Source organism: Eptesicus fuscus, chromosome 13 (genome assembly GCF_027574615.1).
Source record: "Eptesicus fuscus isolate TK198812 chromosome 13, DD_ASM_mEF_20220401, whole genome shotgun sequence".
Lineage (NCBI taxonomy): Eukaryota > Metazoa > Chordata > Mammalia > Chiroptera > Vespertilionidae > Eptesicus > Eptesicus fuscus.
This window is the reverse complement of record NC_072485.1, coordinates 64,987,986-65,012,134: the sequence shown is the minus strand read 5'-3', so window position 1 is coordinate 65,012,134 and position 24,149 is coordinate 64,987,986. Positions and strand designations below refer to the sequence as shown.

The following is a 24,149-nucleotide window of genomic DNA, read 5'->3' as shown; positions in this document are numbered from 1 at the left end:
TGGGGTGACGAGAAGAGCTAAACCAAAGAACTTATATACTTATATGTATAACCCATGGACACAGGCAATAGACTAGTGAAGACCTGGGAGGTGGATAGGGGATGGGAGGAGGGGGGTAAAGGAGAGAAATACTTTTTTATTTTTTAAAATATTTTATTGTTGATAGTATTTGTAATAGTATTACAAATACTATCAACAATAAAATATTTTAAAAAATAAAAAATAAAATTGTCATATAAACATTATTTTTAGATATGACCTAATTTTTATTATAAGATTTATTGGGGTGACATTAGTCAACATGAACATATATTTTTCAGGTGTGGGTTTTTAAGTTACAAGATCTGTATATTGCACCATATGTCCACCACCAAAAGTCAAATCTTCTATCACCTTATAGTAGGATCCCATTTTCCCTCCATCCCCTTTCCTCTGGCTACTACCACACTGCTGTTTGTGTTGATGAGTTTTAGTTTTATATCCCACATATGAGTGAAATCATATGTTCTTAGCTTTTTCTGACTGACTTATTTTACTTAGTAAAATGTTCTCAAGGTCCATCCATGTTGTTGCAACTGACACTATTTCAGCCTTTCAGACACTATTATAGCTTAGTAGTATTTCATTGTGTATATGTACCATATCTTCTTTATCCAGTCCTCCATTGCAAGACATTTTGGTTGTTTCCGTGTCTTGGCCACTGTGAATAATTCTGCCATGTACATAGGGGTGCATATTTTTGTGAATATATGGCTTTGAGGTTTTTGGGTATATACCCAGAAGATGGATTGCTAGGTTATATGGTAGCTCTATTCTCAATTTTTTGAGGAATCACCAGACAACTTTCCATAGTGGTTGTACCAGTCTATATTCACACCAGCAGTGAATGAGGGTTTCCTTTTTCCACAACCTCTCCAATACTTGTTATTTCTTGTCTTGTTGATAATGGCCACTCTAACAGTTTTGAAGTGGTATCTCATAGTTTTTATTTGCATTTCCCTAATTGCCAATAAGGTTGAACATTTTTTCATATATCTATTGGCTGTTTGTATGTCTTCTTGGGAGAGGTGTATTTCCAGGTCCTCTGCCCACTTTTTGATTGGGTTGTTTGATTGTTTGGTGTTGAGTTTTATGAGTTCTTTACATATTTTGGAAATTAAACCTTTGTTGGAGCTATTGTTTGCAAATATCATCTCCTATCTGGTTGGCTGCCTCTTTGTTTTATTGTCAGTTTCTTTTGCTGTGCAAAAGCTTTTTAGTTTGATATAGTCCCATTTACTTATTTTTGCCTTTAGTTCCCTTGTCTTTGATGTGAAGTTCACAAAAAGTTCTCTATGACCAAGGTCCATAGTTTGGTACCTATATTTTCTTCAATCTTATTGTTTTAGTTCTTATATTTAGGTCTTTGATCTATTGTGAATTAACTTTTGTACATGGAAACAAACTGTAATCCAGTTTCATTTATTTGCATATGGCTTCCCAGTTTCCCCATCATCATTTGTTGAAGAGACTATCTTTACTCCATTGTGTGTTTCTGGATACTTTTTCAAAAATTATCTGTCCATATACATGTGGTTTTATAGCTGGCCTCTCTATTCTGTTCCATTCATCTGTGTGTCTGTTCCTCTGCCAATACCATGCTGTTTTGATTATCATAGTTCTGTAGTATAACTTGAAGTCAGGTAGCATGAAGATATGACTTATTAATATGGAAATTTGGCTAGGAAAGGAAATGCCTGTGTAAAGACATGCATTTTCATTACAAAAAAAAATAAAAAATAATAAATATACACTCAAGGAAGTATTTTATAAGATTAATAAAAATAAAAAAATCGATTGCTTTTTATATGTAAAAGATAAAGTGAAATATAATTTTAAAAAAACACAGGATATATAACATATATTTTTACTAAGTCAAATATTTATATTAATATGGGATGGGAGGACTGGATGAAGGAAGGTGAAGGGATTAGTCACAGAACCTATAGGCATAACCCATAGACACATATGTGATGGCCAGAGGGAAGAGGGGGCAGGGGTTGGGTAGAGGTGAGCAAAGGTTGGCGAGAAGGGGACATATGTAACAATGTCAACAGTTAAAAAAAGAATGTGTTCTCAGACACAAAAATAATTGTTTTAAATTCTACTATAACAATGGACTTATCTCATGCACATCTTAACTAATTTCTCCTTCATAGGTATGTGGGTTTCATGAGTTTCTCATAAATGATGCTTGTGTGTACATATACTTATACATACACATTAGTGTACATGTTCATGTGGGAGTGGGAGTGAACATATTTATTTAAAATATTTTAAAAATAAGAATTGTATATTCATGGATTAGTCTTCTTAACCTATTATTCCTAGGTGTCATATTTTTAAGATTTTTGCATTACGCTAAATGAAATAAGTCTGTCAGAAAAAGCTACATATGACTTCATTCATATGTAGGATATAAAACTGACACTCATGAACACAAACAGCAGTGTGGTGGTTGCCAGAGGGAAGGGAATGGGAAGAAAAGGGGGTCCTAATATAAGGTGACAGGAGAAGATTTGACTTTGGGTGGTGGATACACGGTGCAATATACAGATCTTGTAACATAGAAACCCACACCTGAAACCTATGATCATGTTGACCAATGTCACCCCAATCAATTTAATAAATTAAAAAAAAAGACATTTGCTTTGGAGATGTAATTGTTGGAGAAATTACTACAAGGAATTAGGAATTTTGTGGCCAGAAAGGTAAATATTTTATCCAGATAGGTCTGAGCTGTATGAAACTGTCTTACTGTTGATTCTATATAATTAAACTATGAATCCTATAGAGGACTTTGCCTTTCCTACAGCCTTTTTAAAGGCACTCTTGACCTCTTTGTTCCTCAGACTGTAGACCAGAGGGTTCAGCATGGGGATGACCATAGTATAGAACACAGATGCAATTTTGTCTGTGTCCATGGAATGACTGGAGCTGGGCTGTAAATACATGAAGATGCTTGTCCCATAAAAGATGGAAACTGCAATGAGGTGGGAAGAGCAGGTGGAAAAGGCCTTTTGGCAGCCCTCAGATGAGTGCATTCTCAGGATGGTGATAAATATAAACAAGTAGGAGAACAAGATGATCAGGACAGAAAAGAGGACATTGAAACCAACCACCAAAAAAATAACCATCTCAGTGATATAGTTGTCTGAACATGAGAGAGCCAAGAGAGGAGGAGCATCGCAGAAAAAATGATCAATCACATTGGACTTACAGAAGGAGAGCCTGAACATGTCCCCAGTGTGGATGGAGGCATTCAGGAAACCACAGATGTAGGAGCCTATGACCAGGCGTCCACACACACCTGTCGTCATGGTGGTGGTGTAATGCAGGGGTTTGCACACTGCTGCGTAGCGGTCATAGGCCATGGAGGCCAAGAGAAAATTTTCTACAGTGATGAAAGCTGCAAAGAAAAAGAACTGGGTGACACAAGCATTGTAATTGATTATTTTTTCTCCTGTGAGGAATCCTGCCATCACTTTGGGAGTGACAGCTGAGGAATAACCAAAGTCCACCAGGGAGAGGTTACTGAGGAAAAAGTACATGGGTGTGTGGAGACGAGAGTCCAACAGGATCAGGTTAATCATCCCCAAATTGCCAAGCAGAGTGATGAGGTAGATGAGGGAAAAGACTACGAAGAGTGGGATCTGCAGTTTCGGGTCATCTGTTAGCCCCACAAGAATGAACTCAGTCACCTCAGTACTGTTTTCCATGAGGATCAATTAAGATTTATGTGGCTGCCCTGTAGCAACGAGAAAACAGAATCAGAATGACAAATGGAGATAAGACTCTGCTGAAATCAACCAGCATGTCCACTCTGTGGCTCATTTCACTATTGCAACAGCATGTTTCCAGTCTGTAGATCTAAATAAAGCATGGCTATGACAATAAAATGCAGTTATAAATTATTGATAGATCATAGAATATCCAGGTAGAAAGATTTAGAGATAATATATCCTAATCTCCTAACTTCATACAAGACTGAATTAAGATAAAGAGAAGAAAAGAAAGGACGTCTGCAATGTTATCTGATTATAGTTGCTCATGGAAGGAGCACAGACTCCCAATTCAAAGTTTACAGAACAACCACAAATTATTCTTTATATTAAATTAGAATAACTTCATAAAATTAATGTGAAATTGAATTAATTTTACTTCAACTGGCTTTTTTTTTTTTTGGTCTTTTCCATTGTATCAACAACAGTGATATATGATAGGGAAAGAGTTAAAGAAAACATGTCCTTAGCCTAAAATGCTCTCAGTATAGTACAGAATACAGAATGTATAATTTATCAAATAATAAGAAGACAATAGAAATTCATGTACAAGGAATAAATACATCTAGAAAATAATAGTTTTTAACTTTCATTACACTAGTACTATTTTAAACTTCTGCATTCAGATGTCTCTGATCTGGGGACCATGTAAAAGCCATGTTAAAATATGAAAATCACACCTCTGCTATGTACATAACCAATGAACTTGGGCAATGTGCAACATTTTCCCTATAAAATTGAGTTGATCATGAAAACTGGAACTATGTAAGTGGTTAAATATTATGACTTAGACAGAGGGCTAGATCTACTTGGTATAAGAGAAGTGGGTAATACAAGATGGAACTTCCCGATAAGGGCAAAACCAAAGGTTTGATAACATCACTCCTGCTACTTGCCATCACAGATAAAAACAATAACAATTTTTAGACATTATTGCTGATCTTATAAACTATGTAAGGAAATTTTTTGAAGCCTATATAAAAGCCTATCATGGAATCTCTATTTTTTTAAATCAAGAATCATTTCAAAATGAAGTCTGATAATTTTATCTATTTCAAAATTTTAGCTAAGTAATTTAGAGATTAAAAACCCTTAAAAGATTAATTATACTGCAGTACTAATATATTTGGTCCAATGATGCATTTCATTAAAAAAATCTAGTTGAGTGGCTACTATAAGCAAGATACTGCCATATACACTGGGAATAAAAGGAAAAACAGTAATTTCTATTTTTAAAATGGAGGCAGGTATAGAATAAAATCAATAGGAAAATATATAGTATATTTGGATATTTTTTCAAAAGTAAGTGGGAGCTGGGTAAATTTAGAGATAGGTAGGTATATAATTTTAAACATGGTGGTCTAGGAGAGACTCATCCATAAAAGGAAACTTTTGAGCAAATACCTAAAGGAAGCAGGGGAGCAGGGCTTGAGCTTTGGGGAAGAATATTTAAGGCAGAAGGAACAGGAAATACAAGGTTGCTGGGGTTTGAACATGCCAAGATTGTTCAAGGACAGCAAGAAAACATTATGGCTGCAGTGAGAAGAGGAGATTAGGTCAGAGAGGTACAGTGGGGTGAAGTAAGAACTTAATAAATTACTTTTTAAGTTACTAGACTTTTATTCTGAATGATATTGGAAAGCATTATAGGATTTGGATCATAGGTGACAAAATGGACTTCTTATTGAAAAGGATCACTATATTAGATCTGTCGATAATTAAATTTAGCAGGATAAGAATGAAAGGTGCTAGAAAATTAGGTCATTGTCATTGTAGGTAAAAGATGATGATTTCTGGGACCAAGATGATAGTGTGAGAGATAATGAAAAATTATCCACTTTGATATATATTTCAAAAGGAGAGGTAACTAAATTTCCTGATATATTAAAAAAGGGGCATGAGAGATAGAGTGAGGTCAATGTTGTCTCCAATTTTTGTATAGCGATATACAGAATAGTGTAAGAGAAGCAGATGTTTGGGAAAGGGGGGGGGGATAATTTCATCGAGTTTGAGATCCCTTTTGGATATTCATGTACAAGTATTGCATAAACAATTGGATATGCAATCTGGAGTTTAGAGATGAGAACTGGCTACAACAGATTCATGAATTTGAACTATGTTGGTAACTTCTAATGGTTCAATGCATATATATGTAATATTAAATCCACAAGATTAAACAATACTACCAAAGGCAAGAGTTTAGACAGACAAAAATCAGAATATTCTAATGTTACAGGGTCAAAAAGATGAGGAGATTGGTGGTAAGGGGGATATATAGGAGAGAAATTTGCCAGCACTTGAGGTGGCCACAAGGGAAGCTCTGTCCCAGGTCACAGACTTCAGTTAGACCAAACAGGTAAAAGGGACTTTCAGGAAAAAACATTAAGATTGTGTTGGATTATGTTGATGACTGATTATAAATTCCAAAGGGCACAGCAAGGTGATTTCAGGGGTTGAGCAGGAGTGGAAGCCAAGGTCAGTAAAAGGGATATGTAAGCATTATTTTGTTGGATGTGTGAGCATTATTTTGTTGGAGTTGAGGGCTTGTATAACAATCCTCAGCTTCATGCTAGTGACATAGTATTAACCATAATAATGAGATTAGTCCTCTGGTTCTCAAGGTAAGGGTACGGTTGGAAAGGTGATTAAATGGACGAAGGTCATGACAGAAGCGTGGAGAATTTCGGGGAGAGCTCGCTCCTGCTATTAGAGGTATGAGGGCTACTTACGTAGAGCAGAGTAACTAGGATATTCTCTTGGTTCCTTAAAAAAAAACAAAAAAAAAACCCACAAAATAAAACAAAACAAAATGCCAACTTAAATCAATAGAACAGATACAGATTTCTCAAATTCTGGGGTAAATAAAAATGTGCTAAGAATAATTTCAAAACTTTTATCAATTTTCTTCTCTACATGTGAAATGTTAGATTTTAATCCCACACCAAAAAAGAAAGTTAAAGTTTGTTTTGTCTTGAAAAGAAATTAAGAATTGCAATGGTTCTTTGAGGCACTTAATGATCTCTTATTCTTTGCTCCACAGATGGAAACTTCCTATGTCTAGTTGGTGCTCAGTAAAAACTAAAAAATGCAATCTTTCTCACAAAATGCTCCCTGCCCCCAATGTAAATCTCATGTGTTTTTCAAAGAATAACACAAGTTCCAAAACTTTCTTGAAGTCCCCCCCCCAATACTTTCTTTTAAAATACAATTATGTCATTATAATCAGTGGAATTTATCACTTTGTTACTCCAAAAATTTTTAAATTTTGTTATTCTTTTGTGTGAGTGGAAGTCATGATTCATAATGACTTAAGCTGCAATAGATATTGAGCATTAGCTATGCTCCCATCAACAAACTAGAGACTGTGCTACTTTACCTCAATTAATCCTCACACATGTGAGATATTATCCCCAATTCACAGGCATGGAAACAGAAGATTGCCTACATTTAGTTACTCGATTAAGGCTGAAGAAAGTTGCAGAGCTGGAATTTGAAGCCAAGTTACTTTGAATCTAAATCTTGGCTCTTTATCAAGAAGAAATATTGCCTTAAACTTTTTACATTTAACCTAAACTGGGCACAACAAAGTAACTCATTTAGTTGGCTGGTTGATTAACTGATTAAGTCAATCTCTCATTGGAAGTCAATGTGAATAATTAAAAAGCCCAAAGTGGGAATCAAATGGTTGTGTGATTTTGTACAAATAACTACCTTTCTGGATCTTAATTGAAGAAAAAGAACTGGATCCACAAATGTTTACAATCTGCTTCAAACCTCAAAAATCCTCAAATAGTTAAAAAAGAACATAACTAGTAACACCAACTGGTAAGCCACATAAAGTCCTGGATGCTATCCATGCCTTCATTCACTCCTTGAATACCAAGTCCCTATAGTGCACCAAGCTGTGTGCTGATTTCCAGGCCTGCTGAGATGCACAAGCAAGATACAGTCTCTGACCTCAGGATAATTAGTGGACTGAGACAGTTATATAAACTGATGAATATTATGAGCTAGTTCAATTTTCCATTCCCAAGAGAGAGCATTGTTTTCTCATTTGCTTAGACTGTGTAATGGTAGTTTATCTCATTTACACTGTAATCCATTAGTCAGCCCATGTAATAGTTAATAAATTGAGTGCCCAACCCCAGATAACTCTTTAATGGCAAAGTAGAACTTGAGATCAGATCTATTTCCATAATTAGTTAAGTCTTAAGTAATTTCACCGATCTTCATTTTAGTGCATTTTATGACTTATTCCTAAGCCTGATTTTTCTCTCATTATTATTCTCCATTTCTTTTCTCTCTTTTTAAATATTAGCTCCAAGATTACAAGAAAATTTTATATTGATACTCCATTTGATTTTCTCAGCAATTCTGGGATTAGTCAAAATAACTAATACTGTATCACCACATTCCCTGATAGAGAAAACTGAAATTAAACTAATTTAAATCAGCTTACACTTAGCAGAGACTTAAATCCTTATGTGCTTTTCCTCTATGTCACATGATAAACATACATGTTCTAATAGGATCTCTACAATGTTTAGACTATACGATGGCCAGAGGGAAGGGGGCGGGGGCTGGGGAGAGGTGGGGGAAATGGGAGCATCTGTAATAGTGTCAACAAGGAAAGTAGTAAAGTTTGGCCCAGCCAGCATGGCTTAGTGGTTGAGCATCAATTTATGAACCAGGAGGTTATGGTTTGATTCCTGGTCAGGCATATGCCTGGGCTTCGGACTGGATCCCCATTGTGGAGTGTGCAGGAGGCTGTCATTCAATGATTCTCTCCCATCATTGATGTTTTCATCTCTTTCTCCCTCTCCCTTCCTCTCTGAAATTATATATATATATATATATATATATATATATATATATACACACACACACATATATATATACATATATATAAAAGAAAAGAAAAGTTTTATATATATATATATATGCACACACACACATATATATATGTGTGTGTGTATAAAAAAGTTTATATATATATATATATATATATATATATATATATAAAAGAAAAGCAAAGTTTTAAAAAAGAAATATTCAAAACATTCAAGCACAATCTTGAAATAAATCAAAGGATAAATTACTTTTTGATGCATTTTCTTGATTACCTTCATCCATGCAAATTTATGCAGACAGCAGACTTGATCTAGTAGATATATAGGTTTACCTTATTCCCTGAAAAAAATACATCATACAAGTTCAGCATCTTCATATATGAGTGAATCTTAAATCAGAAGTTCAGTCTGTGATAAAAGTAACATTATTTTGGGATGTTCTTCATTAGTGTTTGGTCAATGTGTTTAAAGTTCTCCAGAGGCAGGGAGAAACTGAAGGAAAAAAATGCTATTTTCTTTGGAATCAGCTAACAAGAGGTCTAACCCTGAATCTGCTGCTCATTTTTCTTAAGTAGATCACTTCACCTGTTTGAGTCTTGATATATTCATGTATAAAAGGGAGATAATAAAAAGGCAGCTCAATAACACCCTCTCTAAATACTGCTGCTATGTAAGAAAATAAGGACTTCCCTAAAATGCCTTATACTTGGTCAAGGGTGTCCATCATAATCACACTCATTATCACTATTATTTGTAGTTGTTTTCCTTTGACATTGCTTCTTGTTCTTAGAACTATCACAAGGTCATTATAGGGGAAGGTCATTACGGCTACTAGACCACTATTTAAAAATTAGATGAATAAATGAATGACTAAAGGATCTCTGGTTCTTAGGCTGCCAAATGGAGTTAAGTGGGTCTTGAAAGATTAAGGAATAAAAACCAGAAGGAAGTTATATAGTCATGGAACTCTCAGGGGACAATACCCTAAGAGAGTTACAAAACTCTCTATCTCACTTAACTGGAGAACAAGTGATTAATGTGTCTATGGGGATCCAACTTTGATTGTTGAGGGATATCATGGGTTCATTTGCACTATTTGCAACTTTCTCTTTAATAATGAACAAAGCAAGCCACAGCATGACCTCCAGGGCTGCAATCTATATATATAAAAACCAAGTGACCAAACAACCAGAACAACCAGAAAGAACGGTCACTATGACGTGCATTGAAGCTGGCCAACTGGCCTGATCGGGGATGGGGCCAGATGGCCAACCTCCCACACCCCCCCCCCTGCAGACCTGGTCCCCAATAGGCCCCCAACCCTGATTGGGGGTGGCCCCCCACTGGCTGGCCCTGACCCTGATAGGTCTCCCCTGATCAGGGCCAGAGCCAGCCGGCCAACCTCTCTAAACCCCTCCCTCCCAGCTGGCTGGATCCAACTGGGAAGGGCCGGCCAGACCCCACCAGTGCACAAATTCGTGCACCGGGCCTCTAGTTTGACATAAATATTGGAGGATGGAGATGAGGGCTATGCCATTAAACAAGACAATTGGAGTCCAGGAATTAGTGCTTCACTTAATTTATTGTAAATATTTGTACCACTGAGAAGAAATATCAATTTGTTCAACTCTTGATCAATCCCAAATGTGTTTAAGCCATAATGATGAGCCCTGAGAATACACACACACACACACACACACACACACACACACACACACACAAACGAAACCCAGAATTTTTGTATTCAGGGTGCTTAAGTCTAATAGAAAGGACAGACACTAAACAACTAAACACTGAGAAGCACATGATTCCATGTAGAACAAAATGCCTTGTGTATGTTTATGTATAGAACTAGTGCCCCAGTGTGTGGATTCATGCACATTGAAAGGAAATTAATTAGAAGGTGGCTGGTGGGGTGGGACTGGGCAAGAAAGGCCAGACATGCCCTGGAGCCAATCTCCCATGGTCTCTCCCTGGCTGGCTGCACCTGAATTAGAGGGGTAGATGTTGTAGTAGATTGCAGATAAGTATGAAATTTAACATCCTATATACTCACTATTTTCATTTGTTTCTAACCCAAATTCCTTCCACTCTTTATTTCTTCTATACGTTCCCCCAATTTTTCACACAATATTTCTCTTCTAGGTAGTGGCCAGTCCAGCTATTCCAAGTAAGAATTCGTTTATTTCCTGAGTCATGTTTCAGGGTGGTAGTGAAAGAAGTAATGAGAAACTATCCAATAGTTTCTGGATATATTTCTGGATTTTCTTGTATATCAAATATGGAGCATTAGAGAAAGAAGGAACATTGATGACTTCTGGTGTAGTGATGTAAGCCATGGTGTAGAAGAAATAGAAGTATGGGAAAGAATAAGAGAGACCATTGCTGGTTAGTCATGAGGAGTTTGAGATTCCTTTTGGCCTTCCAAGTAGAAAGGTTGCATAAACAATTGGACTCACTGCATCAGATTATATTAACTAATTCTCTGAGATGAGTGTGATTGGTAGGCTTAATCTTCTACAGACCACTTGTCCTCAGTTACTTCTGTGAAATAAAAATAATAATGGTAATAATCACCAAACAATAATATTAGTAATGATAGCTCATAATTACTAAGTTTTAATATGAGCTAGGCATTAGGTTGTAAGAATTATGTCAGGTAACCTCTACAAGCCTTATCAAAAACATTACTGTTGTGATTGCCTCTTTATAGGTGGGAATTCTAATACTAAGAGATTTTAGTAATTTCCCTAGTGTTGCATCACCTTAAAATGATAAAAAAATATTTAAAACTGGGAAGTCTGATGGCAAGAAGCCACAGCCTAAGCTACATAATAAACTACCCTCCTGATTAAATAAAGTAATTATACAATAGCAAGCACTCAATAGGTCAAAGTGATGACTAGTATTTTGTCTAAGTACTGCCTTTGTGCATTCATACTTTGTGCTAGTCTACAGTCAAATATTTCTTTTCAGTATCAGAATTTATTTCCGTCTTTGCAGGTTTTTTTCCAGCATCCCTACTGATATGAAGCCTCAAAATTCTCTTAGAGAACAAGATTTTTTAATTCCTAAGAAGATATAGCATCTCTCCAGTATGCTCTGCAAAGCTCATACCTCTGGATTGGTGTCCTTTATCCTCTGTGCACTTATGTGCTCATCAAATTTTGAAAGGAAGTTCCTGAAGAACAACAATGAGAAAGGTTAAGAACCACAGCTTGGGTGATTATGGCTAAAGCCTGGCTGCTCTATTTATGATAATCTGGGATTTAGTGCCTTCCTCCCTAGTTTGTATTTAATGCCAGGTACCACCTAGATTCTCTTTCTGTCAAAGCTCTGTGGGACACTGGCATCATTTTATAAGTCCTAAAAATAATTCTGTGATATCAAAAACTTTTTAAAGTTTGGAAACAATGTTTAAGACATCCTAGAGTCAAATGCCCATTAGCCGATTAAAGATGCTGAGAAGTATTGCAGTAGAGAAAGCTGTTTAACTGTAAATTGCTCAAGGAAACGCTTTTTCCTATGTAAACCTATTAAATCCCCACAGCATTAGTGCTTGGGGAAAAGAATTTCCTAGTAGACAGAAGTTTGTAATCCATGAAATTCCAAATTCCAAGTTTGTACCTCCTCCCCAAGAGCAATGCCTTTCAGAGTTACACAGTTCATGCCAACTTTCAGGGGATCATTTATAATTTTCTCAATTTCATGATTCTTTCTCTTAGCTTGAGCAGTCTATGAGAACACTTTGTCATGCTTACCTTCCAAATACCTTCAAAATGTCTGAAATGCATCAGTTATTAGTAAATACTTTGTGAATAAATGAATAACTCAGAACCTATTGTTTGTTTCATTAGTGGAGAATAGAGTAACCAACCATTCCCATTTACCCAGGACTGAGAGATTTCCTGGTACTGTACTTGGTACTTTTGGTGCTAAATCCAGAAAGTCCCAGGCAAATTGGGGCAAGGTATTCATGCTAGGTGGTGGTGATTCTTTTTTGTTGATTTTTTGGTTTTAGTTATTTTTTTATTGTTGTTAATCCTCACTGGAGGATATTTTTCCATTGATTTTTTTAGAGAAAGTGGAAGGGAGGGGGAGAAACAGAGAGAGATATATTGATATGAAAGAGACACACTGTTTGGTTGCCTTCTGCAGGGCTGGGGATGGAGCCTGCAACAGAGGTGCATGCCCTTGACCAGAATTGAACCCTGGACCCTTCAATTTGTAGGCCGACACTCTATCCACTGAGCCAAACTGGCTAGGGCATTTTTAGTTATCTTATATGTGCACTCTCTCTGTGTTGGGAACTGAGTTAAACACTGGTGATGAATTATTTTGTTTTAATCCTCATAACAATGCCAGGAAATAGGTACTTTTTTCTTCATTTCAATGATGAGGAAATTAAGACAAAGGTTCCATGCTTTGCCCAAGAAGACATAGCCTTAACCCCTATCTGGCTCTAGAGCCTACGCCCTTAACCACTTGTTTTGTGCCTTCCAAAATGAATTCTGCAGGGACAGCAAAGAGAATAGGGTCATGAAATTCATCTTTGAAAATAAGCACTCAGTAATTCATGTGAAAATAATGTGGGCAAGCATAATCCACTCCCTACTGAGTGAGAGAGAGCCAGAGAGAGAAAGAAACCTGGAAAGCCATAATCTTAACATTAATCCAAGAGGTGAGTGACTTTGAATATGAGCTTTTAATATGTTATAAACAGACCAAGCAAGCTGAGAGCTACTTTCAGCTGAGTTATGAAATGCAATCACATGGACAGGTGGCCTACATTTTAGTTTCATACTTGGTGAAGAGTTTCTTTTTTAATCTAAGTGAGAATGCCACTCTACCAACCATGTTTGGGAAAGGAAGCTGGAGTTCTAGAGATGCTGGGTAGAAGAACTATCTGATGTTGTGAAGTGGGAGATAGAAAACCTGGGTTTAGCCTCTGCGCTGCCACTCTCTAGCAATATGACTTGGAAAGAGCTATGTAAGGTTTTTGTGCCTCAGTTTCCTCACCTGAGAAATAGGATGTGGAGGAGAGCAATTAAGATACAGTAGAAGGCATGGGAGAGCCAGAAAATAGAATAAAGTCCTGGTTCTACCACTTAGCACCTGTGTATCTGAGCCTCAGTTTCACCATCTGTAAAAGAGAAAACTTAACTCATCCCTCACAGTTTTATTATGAATTTTAAAGAAATAATGTGCATTATGATATAGCAAACATATCTGGCATGATAAAGGTACTCAATAATATTATAATTCCCATTCGCTGAATGTTTAATCGTTCATCCACTCAGTGAGAATCATTGAGCACCTACTATGTTCCAGGAAGTGATAGTTATCTTGGGTGAGGTGGCTCCCTTCAGCTGAAGGCAATTCCTGGAGGAAGTTCAGCTATGAGGTCCAGGCAGCTCATGGCATCCACTGCGGGAAACATTATTATTGACATACGAAATTGAAATTGAAGAAGGAAAGTGTTAAGATTAGCTAACAGGAAACCTAAAGAAAAGAGATTGCTGCAATTAACTTGATAGGCAATATATTGGCTCTCCAGCTGTGAACAGGCCAACATGTCATTCAGGTATAAAGTGATCATTATTTGAGGAGAGAATGAGTAATGTGTTTATAAAAACAAAGGGTGACTCTACCAAAAATATCCAGGGAGAAGCAAGCACGAAATGGGTTGTGGCCAGCAGCCAGGGCAGCTGTGGGATGTGCGGTATGGTCTGCAGTGGTGGAATACGGCACACAATCTGCTGGGCCACTTCCTGGATGAAAGACCCTCAGAAGCCACTTCCCCTCCCCGAGCCTCAACTTCCTTGTCTGTAACAAGAAACAGTGGAACAAACATAGCCCTAAGATCTCTCGCATTTCTATGTACCAATAATTCCAGGTCTTTATCAGCATTGTTAGCAAGAAAAAATGATTATAAAATGGATGACTTGGTAATGACTTCCCTTTCTGCTGGTAAGATAAATTTTGTGACAATGCTTTCCCTGCATTATTAATTTTCATACAAATTTGCTAGTTGAAATCCTTACAGATGCCTCTTATTGAGAGTTTTTTAATCCTATTGTTTTAGCATTTTACATGTCACTCTATTTTTCAATTTTTTGGAGGACAGGGACTTATCACTTGTTCACTACACAGTTCTTGAAGAAGTAACTCTCATGTAGTAGATAAATCAGTTATATTTTATTACAGAGACCAACTCAGGCTAATGTAAAGAAAAAAAAAACAGGAGGTAATTGAAAGGATATCAAGAGGTTCACAGAATCAAAGGGAAACTGAGCAAAAGGTAAGAATCCAGGGCATTACAGAGGGTGAAGGAGCAGAAGTCAGCAGCAAAGAAACTATCAGGATGGCCCAGCCAGAATCCAATCTCTGAGACAAATGAGCTCCAAGTCCTCATGTTGTCATTGCTTCAGATTCAAATCTGGGGAAGTGAGAACTTGTTATTGGCATAGCTTATGGCTCATGCCTGCCCCTCTATGTCCCTCTACCCATTTCTCTAGAGGGTGTAGGAAAGAAAAGGCTCTCCTTGCTTGAGTTTCCATAGACTTAGATGGGCATGTGGAGTTATTCTTCCACCTACACAATGATTAGGAGATCATTCTCCAAAGAAGTCAATGTTTTGAAGAACAAAAATGGATTCTGGATACAATATCTGCTACAATTGCTGCTCAAATAACTTTTTAGGAAGATATGTGCTCACACATAAAATGCTGAACAATTTGGCTGAAGCAACAAATACTTTACCTTAACATAGGCATGTAAGCAAAATTGTTCCAAATGTTCTTCTACAGCAGATGGGATTCCACTCTTAGCTCTGGTATCTGCATGATGCCCAGACTTTCCTAGTAGAGTTTGAATCTGAAGTTTAAATTTGAAAAATCTTAATCCTGTACAGGTTGGGTACCAATTTATAGCATTTCAAACTTATTTTCCATTATTTCTTTTCATGAATATTATACTCCAGATGAACAGAACACTGTTTGCCTAGTATATCTGCATAGCTCCCTTCCTATTTCACTAAACCTATCTTTTTTTTGTCCAGACAATGTTATCTTCTTTATTTCCTCATCCTGGTATCTATTCTTTCTCTATTCTATAGTAGCATTTTATATGTATCTCAGGTTGGTTTTTATCATTTTTTACATGGAATTAAAGTTATTTATATGTAGATGCTATCTCTAGTTTATACTATAAATTTCTTAAATATAGAAGCTCTGTTGAATATATCTTTATTAAACATTTCAATTGTGATTTATATGTACATATGTATATGCATAAAACATCTAGCTTGAATTTATTAATAATTACAAAGCAAACACCAATATATAGTTTATCCACCATCCCAGTCAAGAACAGAGTGGAGGCCTCTGTACATGCCCATTCCCATACATTCTGTTTATATCAATTGTGGTTTTCTTTATTTTTACACAACAGTAGAAAGATGGCTGAAAGACTTGGGAAACCCCCCGACAAGGGTGTGTAATTTCATCAGTAGTCATGGAAATGCAAGTAAAGACAATATTAACACTAATGTCTCTCCAAATTGGCATAATTTAAAAGCCTAGTAATAACAAGTGTTGGCAGTGGGAACACTCACACACTGTTGATGGGAGTATAAATTGGTACAACCACTTTGGAAAATAGTGTCACATTATATAGTAAAGTTGAAAATATATATAACCTATGATTTAGCTGTTCCATTACTGGGCTCTTTCTACATTCTCTCTTCAAAGCCTGGATCAACTTGGACTAGAAGCTAAGTCTCCTTTCTTGAAATTCTGGGCTCTTTCTACAATTCTCTCTTCAAAGCCTGGCTCAACTTCCAACAGAGAGCTTTCCCTGCCCACAAGATTCTTTCTCATCACTGAAGAGTTCTAATTATTATTTCTATTTTACTCCCTTGACACTGGCCACATATGCCTTGAATTGCTATCTATCTCGATGTATGTGCCCTGTTTCACTGCACTGCTTGCATGCTGCTCCTGAAGCAAGAACAGTGTCATGCAGCACCTGGTTCCTTCACAGATCTCACACCCTGTCTCTCCTGCAGCTTGTACCCACTAACCACTGCATGGAACTTGGCTATCTCTGTGGGCTGCAGCATTCAAAGAGCCAACACTAACTACCAAGGCTAAAACAAATGTGCCCTGGTCCATTTGTGTTCCATAGAGTATGGGAAAAATTGCTGTTGACAGAGTTATTGAACACTGAGTCATTAATCTCCAAGTACATTACATCAGTCACCATATATGCAGGAGGATTTACTTTGTTGAAGAAAGAATTACATCTTATAGTCTTATATTTGTATTCCCCAGAGCGCCTTTCCACACAGCAGGAACTTATCATGAAAGAGTATCTGTGAATGATTCATACATCAAATAAGTCCTCTTTGAAATTTACTATAATATAAGGCTACTTTTCTCAGAGAATTGGGCAAAGAAGGCAAGACTGGCTCCTCTTGTTAACAGTAGGCAGTCAAGTTAACATCTCAAAGTTTTGGTTTCCTCAACTGCAAAATTAAAGCACAAAAATCTGTCTCATGGTGAACAAATAAGGATAAAAATGTCTTTTGACACATCAAGAAATTTCTGGAATTTACAAGATGAGTAAGAATCAAGTAAGATTTGGTTGTCTCTGAGTTTAAGCAAGTTAAATTGTGGGAATCAGGGTTTTCTATTATAAAATGAGAGGGTTGGTTTAGATTATTTTTAAAAACTCTTTGAGGGCTAAAGAGTTATGATTTTGCAATGCTAGCCTCAATTGTCAAGAACTCCTAATATTTTATTTTTCCTTTTCCTATATATAATGCTAAACAAATCATCTAATGCACAAAGGGAGCCTCCTATTTGGATTAATGTGTTTTCACATTCTGTTTTCAAACATTTTAGAAAGGGGGTTCTTCTATGCTTTTACTGCATTATCTTGATCTACAGGCCTTACTCACATTGTCTCTCACTCATTAGACCATTCCTGCAGGGAGAGGGTGGTGGCGTTAATAGCCAAATGGGCATTTGGCTTCCATTTGACAGATTTCCCATGTGGAAGTGAAAAAGCTCCTCACAGGAATGTGTACTCTGGCAACAAGACATCTCCTTTTGCATAGCTTCTATAAATGGATTTTTATGTAGTGACAGCTTGAAATTTGTCTGCTATGGACTGGGAGTTTGGAGGAAAGAAAGTTAAACCATGGATGAAAATAAAGGTTTGTATTTGGACAGAGTGGAGAGAGTGAGAGTCCTCAAAAGTGATAAGTACAGGGTCAGCTACATGAGAGCTATTCCAGTAATCTCAGCTGTATCAAATACACATTAATTATGAAAAAACTTCTTAATATACTTTATTAAATGCATCTTCACAGTTCGTCCTGTATGTTGTGTTCAAAGAGATGAAACAACTCTTTGAGGTCACACAACTGATGTGAAGAATAAGGACTTTCATCCAGTTTTTATATCAGAGCTAGTACTCTTTTATACCCATTTGCAGTTAACTGTTACACAGTGGGATGACTTCAACAGAAAATTGAAATATATAGGCATTAAGCCTTTCACTCTCAAAAGATCCACATACACTTTTGCCTTAATTGAAAAGGTAGAAAGAAAGAAACATGCCCAGAAACACACTTTACTATGTAATGTCACAATTACAATATACAAACTATAGACTTTAATTTCTTATAGGGACCTAATGGCTTAATGCTGAGGAAAGTTCTTGTTTGGGCTGAAGACAGAAAGAAATTGAGGAGGAAGAAAGAGGAGGAGGAGAAGTGAATAGAGGAAGTAGAAAAGGAGGAACAGGAGAAAGAGGAAAAGGAGGCAATTCTATTAACCAATTAGGAAAAGAAACTAAGTTAAGACTAGAATGCACTCAGTGCTTGAATAGCAAATCTCCAAATTTGGGTACCTTAGCTTTGTAACTTCTGTAAGTCACTGAGAAGGACTTCTACATGAAGTGGATCCTGACCTTTCAAGGCTGTTGTATGTTTGTTGCTGGATAGGCTCCATTCTTAAAAGGGGAAGCAGGAAAATGGATGAGGTAGATTTAGGTTGTCATGGCCTGGGATCCAGGAGAAACCCCTGATCTCTTAGGAGATGGTGGCCTTATGCTGGAAAAATCTTCTCCTACAAACCAGCCTCATGTTCCAAAATTCTTTCTTTGCTCCTTTCTCCACAAGACTCATGATCAACCCTTCTTAGACAGACACTGCCCTGTGCATAATAGAATTTGATCATCTCAAAGCTAATTTTCTTGATTTACCACATCAAGATTTCTGGTTTTCCCATTTAAAATATCAATTTTTGTGTGTGTGTGTGTTATCTTGAAATCATGAAATATGGGATGAGTTAGACTAATTGTAGCTATAAACGCCATCAAGCAGTTGATATGTGAGAAGTTAAATTAATCTCCACCCGCTTCCCATGCACACATATTCACTCACACCTTCTAGCACATGAAATAAGACCTCCTGGTAGACTTGCATTGTGCGTCATAGTGCCTTTCCTATCTTAAGAATACAATTTCCACAGGCTTTTTTATTCTCAGAGCATCTAATTACAGAACATCAGAAAGCAACAGGGATCCAGAGGTGAACTGATTATTGAAAAAACAGAGGCAGAGAGGGCACAGAGAGTTATTATGTGTGTTTTCAATAGATTCACCAAACTTAAGGGTGCTGAGAAAGGCAAGCATTTAATTCAGAAGACAAATATCCTCTTTTATAACTCTTGTGGGAAATTGCTTCTTTTTTTTCCAAACCTTCTCTGCAAGTTTTGGTAATGATGTTAGAAAAAGGCCAAAAGCATAGAACAGAATGCAGCTCTTTAAAGAAAGATATGTTTATTCAGGTTAAAGTTTAAACAATTTATCTGCCGAAACTGTCACATACACAAGGTAACTTATTGTTTTCTACCAAGGCTGTCCCAATACTTCAATGGAAGGAGATGAAGACTATGACACGCAACTGGTGAGCGAGAGTGACCTATGAGTGGGCACAGAAGGTGGGGGGTTGGAAGGATTTAATACTGGGTCACCTGACTCTTGGTCCAGTGCTCTCTAAGACATTACAACCTTCTCTAAGACATTATTAAAAATGCTGAAACATTTTTTCAGCATTTACTTTGCAATCCATGGACCAAAGAAATGGAAAGCAACACACTATTCATTCCAGTTGAAAAAATATTATACAGGGACAATGTGATCCTGACACCAAATTTTAATAGTGAGTGGAAATTTCTCCCCATTAAAAATAGGAAGGTGAAATTCAGTGCATTCAGCTTGTTTTCATCTGTTGCTTTAAACCATGTCAAGAAACAAATGCAAGAAGGATGTAAATGTCCCATGCTGCCATTCACCAAAAATAAAATTATCTTCCTGAGTGAGACATTTCAAAGTGCTGCTTTTACAACATCTCCTAATAGCAGAAGTAACCACTGTTTCTGATAAAGAAAAAACTGAAATCTGTCAAACCTCAAAAGTCATGAAGGCATAGAGGTCTGATATTTTGGGTACCTGCCTATTTCTTTCTCACAAGTAAAGATTGGGAGTGAAGTACGTGGAGTATTTTCCAGAGAGCACTTTTCACTTCTTTGTTTCGAAGGCTGTAGATCAAGGGGTTCAGCATGGGAATCACCACCGTATAGAACACAGATGCTATTTTGTCCGTGTCCATGGACTGGCTGGAGCTGGGCTGTAAGTACATAAAGATGACTGAGCCATAGAATATGGACACTGCTGTGAGATGGGACGCACACGTAGAGAAGGCTTTCTTCCTTCCTTTAGCAGAATGTATCCTCTGAATGGTGATGTATATGAAGAGGTAAGAGATGAGAATGACCAGGAAGGTGAAAAAGACATTAAAGCCAACAACACAGAAGACAACCAATTTGCTGATGTGTGTGTTGGAGCATGAAAGAGCTAGGAGTGGGGGAATGTCACAGAAAAAGTGATTAATTTCATTAGAACCACAGAAGGAGAGTCTGAAGGTATTTGCCGTCTGAATGGAAGCATTGAGGAAGCCACAGACATAGGAGCTGATTGTCAGGAGGGCACACACACCTGTGGTCATGGTGCTGGTATAATGAAGAGGCCTGCAGATTGCTGCATGGCGATCATAGGCCATGGAGGCCAGGAGGTAAGCCTCAACAGTGGCAAAACTCACAAACAAAAATAACTGAGCAGCACAGCCATTGTAGGAGATGACTTTGTTCCCTGACTGCAATGCAGCCACCACCTTCGGAGCTACAGCTGATGAGTAAACCAGGTCTACAAAGGACAGGTTGCTGAGGAAGAAGTACATTGGAGTGTGAAGGTGGGAGTCCGAGTGGATTATCACCATGATCCCCCAATTCCCAACCAGAGTGATGAGGTAGATGAACAAAAATACCAGAAGGAGGGGAACCTGAAGTTTGGGGTCATCTGTTAATCCCAAGAGGATGAATGTTGTAGCTTCTGTGCTGTTCTCCATTGAGGTCAACTTGAGTTTACTCTGGCAATTAAAGAAGAGAAGCCAATGAAACTCAGGTGTACAAGAGGAATTTGGGGGTGTTATTGTGAGGAAGGGGGAGAAATCCCCCATCTGCCCTTCTTCAGTTCCTACAACTGGACTAACAATAAAATAATAACATTGATGCAAGACTAGATCATTAGGAGAAAAACCAATTTAATATGTGTGCACACAAGAGAATCACAATATGATGCTCAGATCATAAAATGAGGCTCAAAGAAATGATCAAAGTAGGTACCTTTTTGTACTTTTTAAGACAAAGAGACTAAATTTATGAAAAATTGACAGGTCAAAGTCAGTGCTCACTAGGGAGGAATCTAAACAAGGTTGGGCTTGGGTAGTAAAGGTTATGAAGTGTGTTTATACAGACTTTTTCAACTCTGACTCAGGGGTGTGTTTTTTTTAGTATAATAAATGTTTTACATATTTATTTGTATATAAATAATATTATGCATAAACAACTATTACCTTTTTGTTTGTGGAGATAGATTCTCCAAGGCTTTTTTGTTTTATTTTCCAAAGGCCAGTCATATTTTAAAAATAGGAGGAGGATGGCTCAACTAGAATCTTAATAAGATTGCAAGTAATCAGAAGCCTAAACTAACCAGAATTGTTAATAATGCACATATAAGGAATGCTAAATGATTAGAAAACAATGTTATTCTTTTAAGAATGCATTGTATCAACACTGACAAAATTTAGCTCATTTTCCTACCTTCTAAAAATCCATACCAACCCTTGCTGATTTGGTTCAGTGGATAGAGCATTAGCCTGTGGACTGAAGAGTCTCAGGTTCGATTCTGGTCAACGGCAAGTACCTCGGTTGCAAGCTCGACCCCCAGCCCTTGTTGAGGCACGTGTGGGAGGCAACCAATCGATGTGTCTCTCTCACATTGATGGTTTTTTCTCTCTCTTACCTCCCTTCCACTCTCTAAATACCAATGGAAAAATATCCTAAGTGAGGATTAAAAAAACAAAAACAAAAACCAATATCAGTACAATGGGACAAGTCCCAGATATAAAGCCAAAACACCTATCTTTAAAGCTCAACTGAACTTCAAAGAGCCTTAGTTAATCTGCACTCTGGATTTATTTTTTTTTAAGTGTTGTGATCAGGTTGTCTCTCAGCTCTCAGGAATGGAGAGGTCACCTATCACACAGAGATTTATTTCCTGCATTTAGAGAGACAGAGAGCTCCTCTCATTCCTGCTGCTTCTCAATTCACTTTAGTATGAAATAATCAATATGCCATTGTGGGATATCTTGGGGTATCCTGCCCTGGGTCCTGACAATATAAAAATAGAAAACTAATATATATTGAGAATGTACTATGTGTAAGGTATACGCCAGAACCTTTCATTGTATAATGCTGTTAGATTGATGCTATTATGCCCATTTTATAGATGAGAAAGTTAAGGCTTTGAGAGCTTAATATTGACCAAAATAACCTAACCATTAGAGGTCAGACTCAAAGTTCACACCTTTATATTTTGAAATCCAAAGCCAATGCACTCAGAGTTTGAGTTTTTCTACCTGTTTAGATCATATAAAACAATTATATCTGATAGTATCATTTTTAAGATTTTCTAGTTTAATATCTATATTAATATCTATATATATAAAAGCCTAAGTGACCGGTCTACTGTTCGACCGGACAACCGGTAGCTATGATGTGCACTGACCACCAGAGGACAGATGCTCAACACAAGAGCTTCCCCTGGTAGTCAGTGTGCTCTCACAGTGGGAGTGCCACTCAGCGAGCTTTCTGAACAGCAGTAGTGGCAGGCACAGAAGGGCTGGGATGAGCGGGAGTGGCACAGCACCCGGCCCGGACTCTGGCTTCTCCCCGGCTGCCTGCTGCTTCGCACAGGCCAGGCTGAGGGACCCACTGGTGCATGAATCCATGCACCAGGCCTCTAGTTTTAAAATAAAAAAAGAGAGAGAATAGTATAAAGTAAAAAGTACAAATCCTCCATTCCTTGTCTTCTTATTTCACTCCTAAGACTATAGCTTCTATGGAGATTTCCTGACATTTTCTATGCACATATAATTATCTGATATTAATCATAATAATCACTTACTATATCCCAGGCATTGTTCCAAGGACTTTACTGGTGGTTAACTCATTTAATACTCACACCAACTTTTTGGGTTGATTTTCTTATTTTCCTCATTTTACACAAGACGCAACTGTACAGATGAACATACTCCACTACCTCATTTCCAACTTGTCACCTTCACAAACAATGCCCCATGGGATAAAACATGCAAACAGAGCATTTTGCTTTCTTACTAGGTTATATCTAGCTGTCAGTCTATGTTACATTTGGTTTCCTTTTTCTGGCTACTCTCTGCTCCTAAAGTGTAGTAGCTTTTAGATGGGGACTGGAGAGCTATTATTATAAAATGATGATATTAACAGTAATAATAATAATAAGAAGAACTACTGTCCAAAGTCAGATGACTGGTAAGTGTTGGAAGTAGAATTCAAACCTTGGTCTGTTTGATATTAAATCTAGAGCTCTGAACTACAACATTTAATGTCTTTATGAGTTTACCTTTCAATAATGACTTAACTAAAAGTCATATTTATATATTTACATGGAGATAGATATATCTCCACATCCTATCAGAAGTCTTTGTTATTGATCCTAGTTACTTACCATTAAGTCCTTCCTTCTCTGCTCTCTCAAAGCACACAAGTCTTGATTGATTATCACACAATTTGTTGGACAACCACCCAGCTCGTTAATGGGTCCTAAGCCCTTTGGGATAGAGACTATCTTCCTCTCCTCTGTCCTTCCAGCCTACCATGGTCCCTCGCACACATAAATAAATATTTGAAAGAACATCAATAGCAAAGGGTTTAAACAAATTTTTCATGCTAACTCTACAACAAACAGCTGATTGTTCTCTTGTCTAGTTGGATCCAAGTTTCCTGCCAAAATATTAGCTTCGACT

At 37.2% G+C, this 24,149-nt stretch overlaps 2 protein-coding genes across 2 annotated transcripts; both read right to left on the bottom strand.

Moving 5' to 3' along the window:
* Positions 1-2,813: 2,813 nt before the first annotated feature.
* On the bottom strand, positions 2,814-3,761 carry LOC103292749 (olfactory receptor 5B12). Its single transcript, XM_008149012.2, has one exon. It carries the CDS (start codon positions 3,756-3,758, stop codon positions 2,814-2,816), a length of 945 nt encoding a protein of 314 aa, XP_008147234.1. The 5' UTR covers positions 3,759-3,761.
* Positions 3,762-20,198: 16,437 nt separating this feature from the next.
* On the bottom strand, positions 20,199-21,152 carry LOC103292750 (olfactory receptor 1444). Its single transcript, XM_008149013.3, has one exon. The coding sequence runs from the start codon at positions 21,147-21,149 to the stop codon at positions 20,199-20,201; it is 951 nt and encodes a 316-aa protein (XP_008147235.3). The 5' UTR covers positions 21,150-21,152.
* Positions 21,153-24,149: the final 2,997 nt, after the last annotated feature.

Bases quoted from the DNA above. Each gene is read 5' to 3' on its own strand.
- LOC103292749 (XM_008149012.2), bottom strand. From the start codon at position 3,758: ATGGAAAACAGTACTGAGGTGACTGAGTTCATTCTTGTGGGGCTAACA.
- LOC103292750 (XM_008149013.3), bottom strand. From the start codon at position 21,149: ATGGAGAACAGCACAGAAGCTACAACATTCATCCTCTTGGGATTAACA.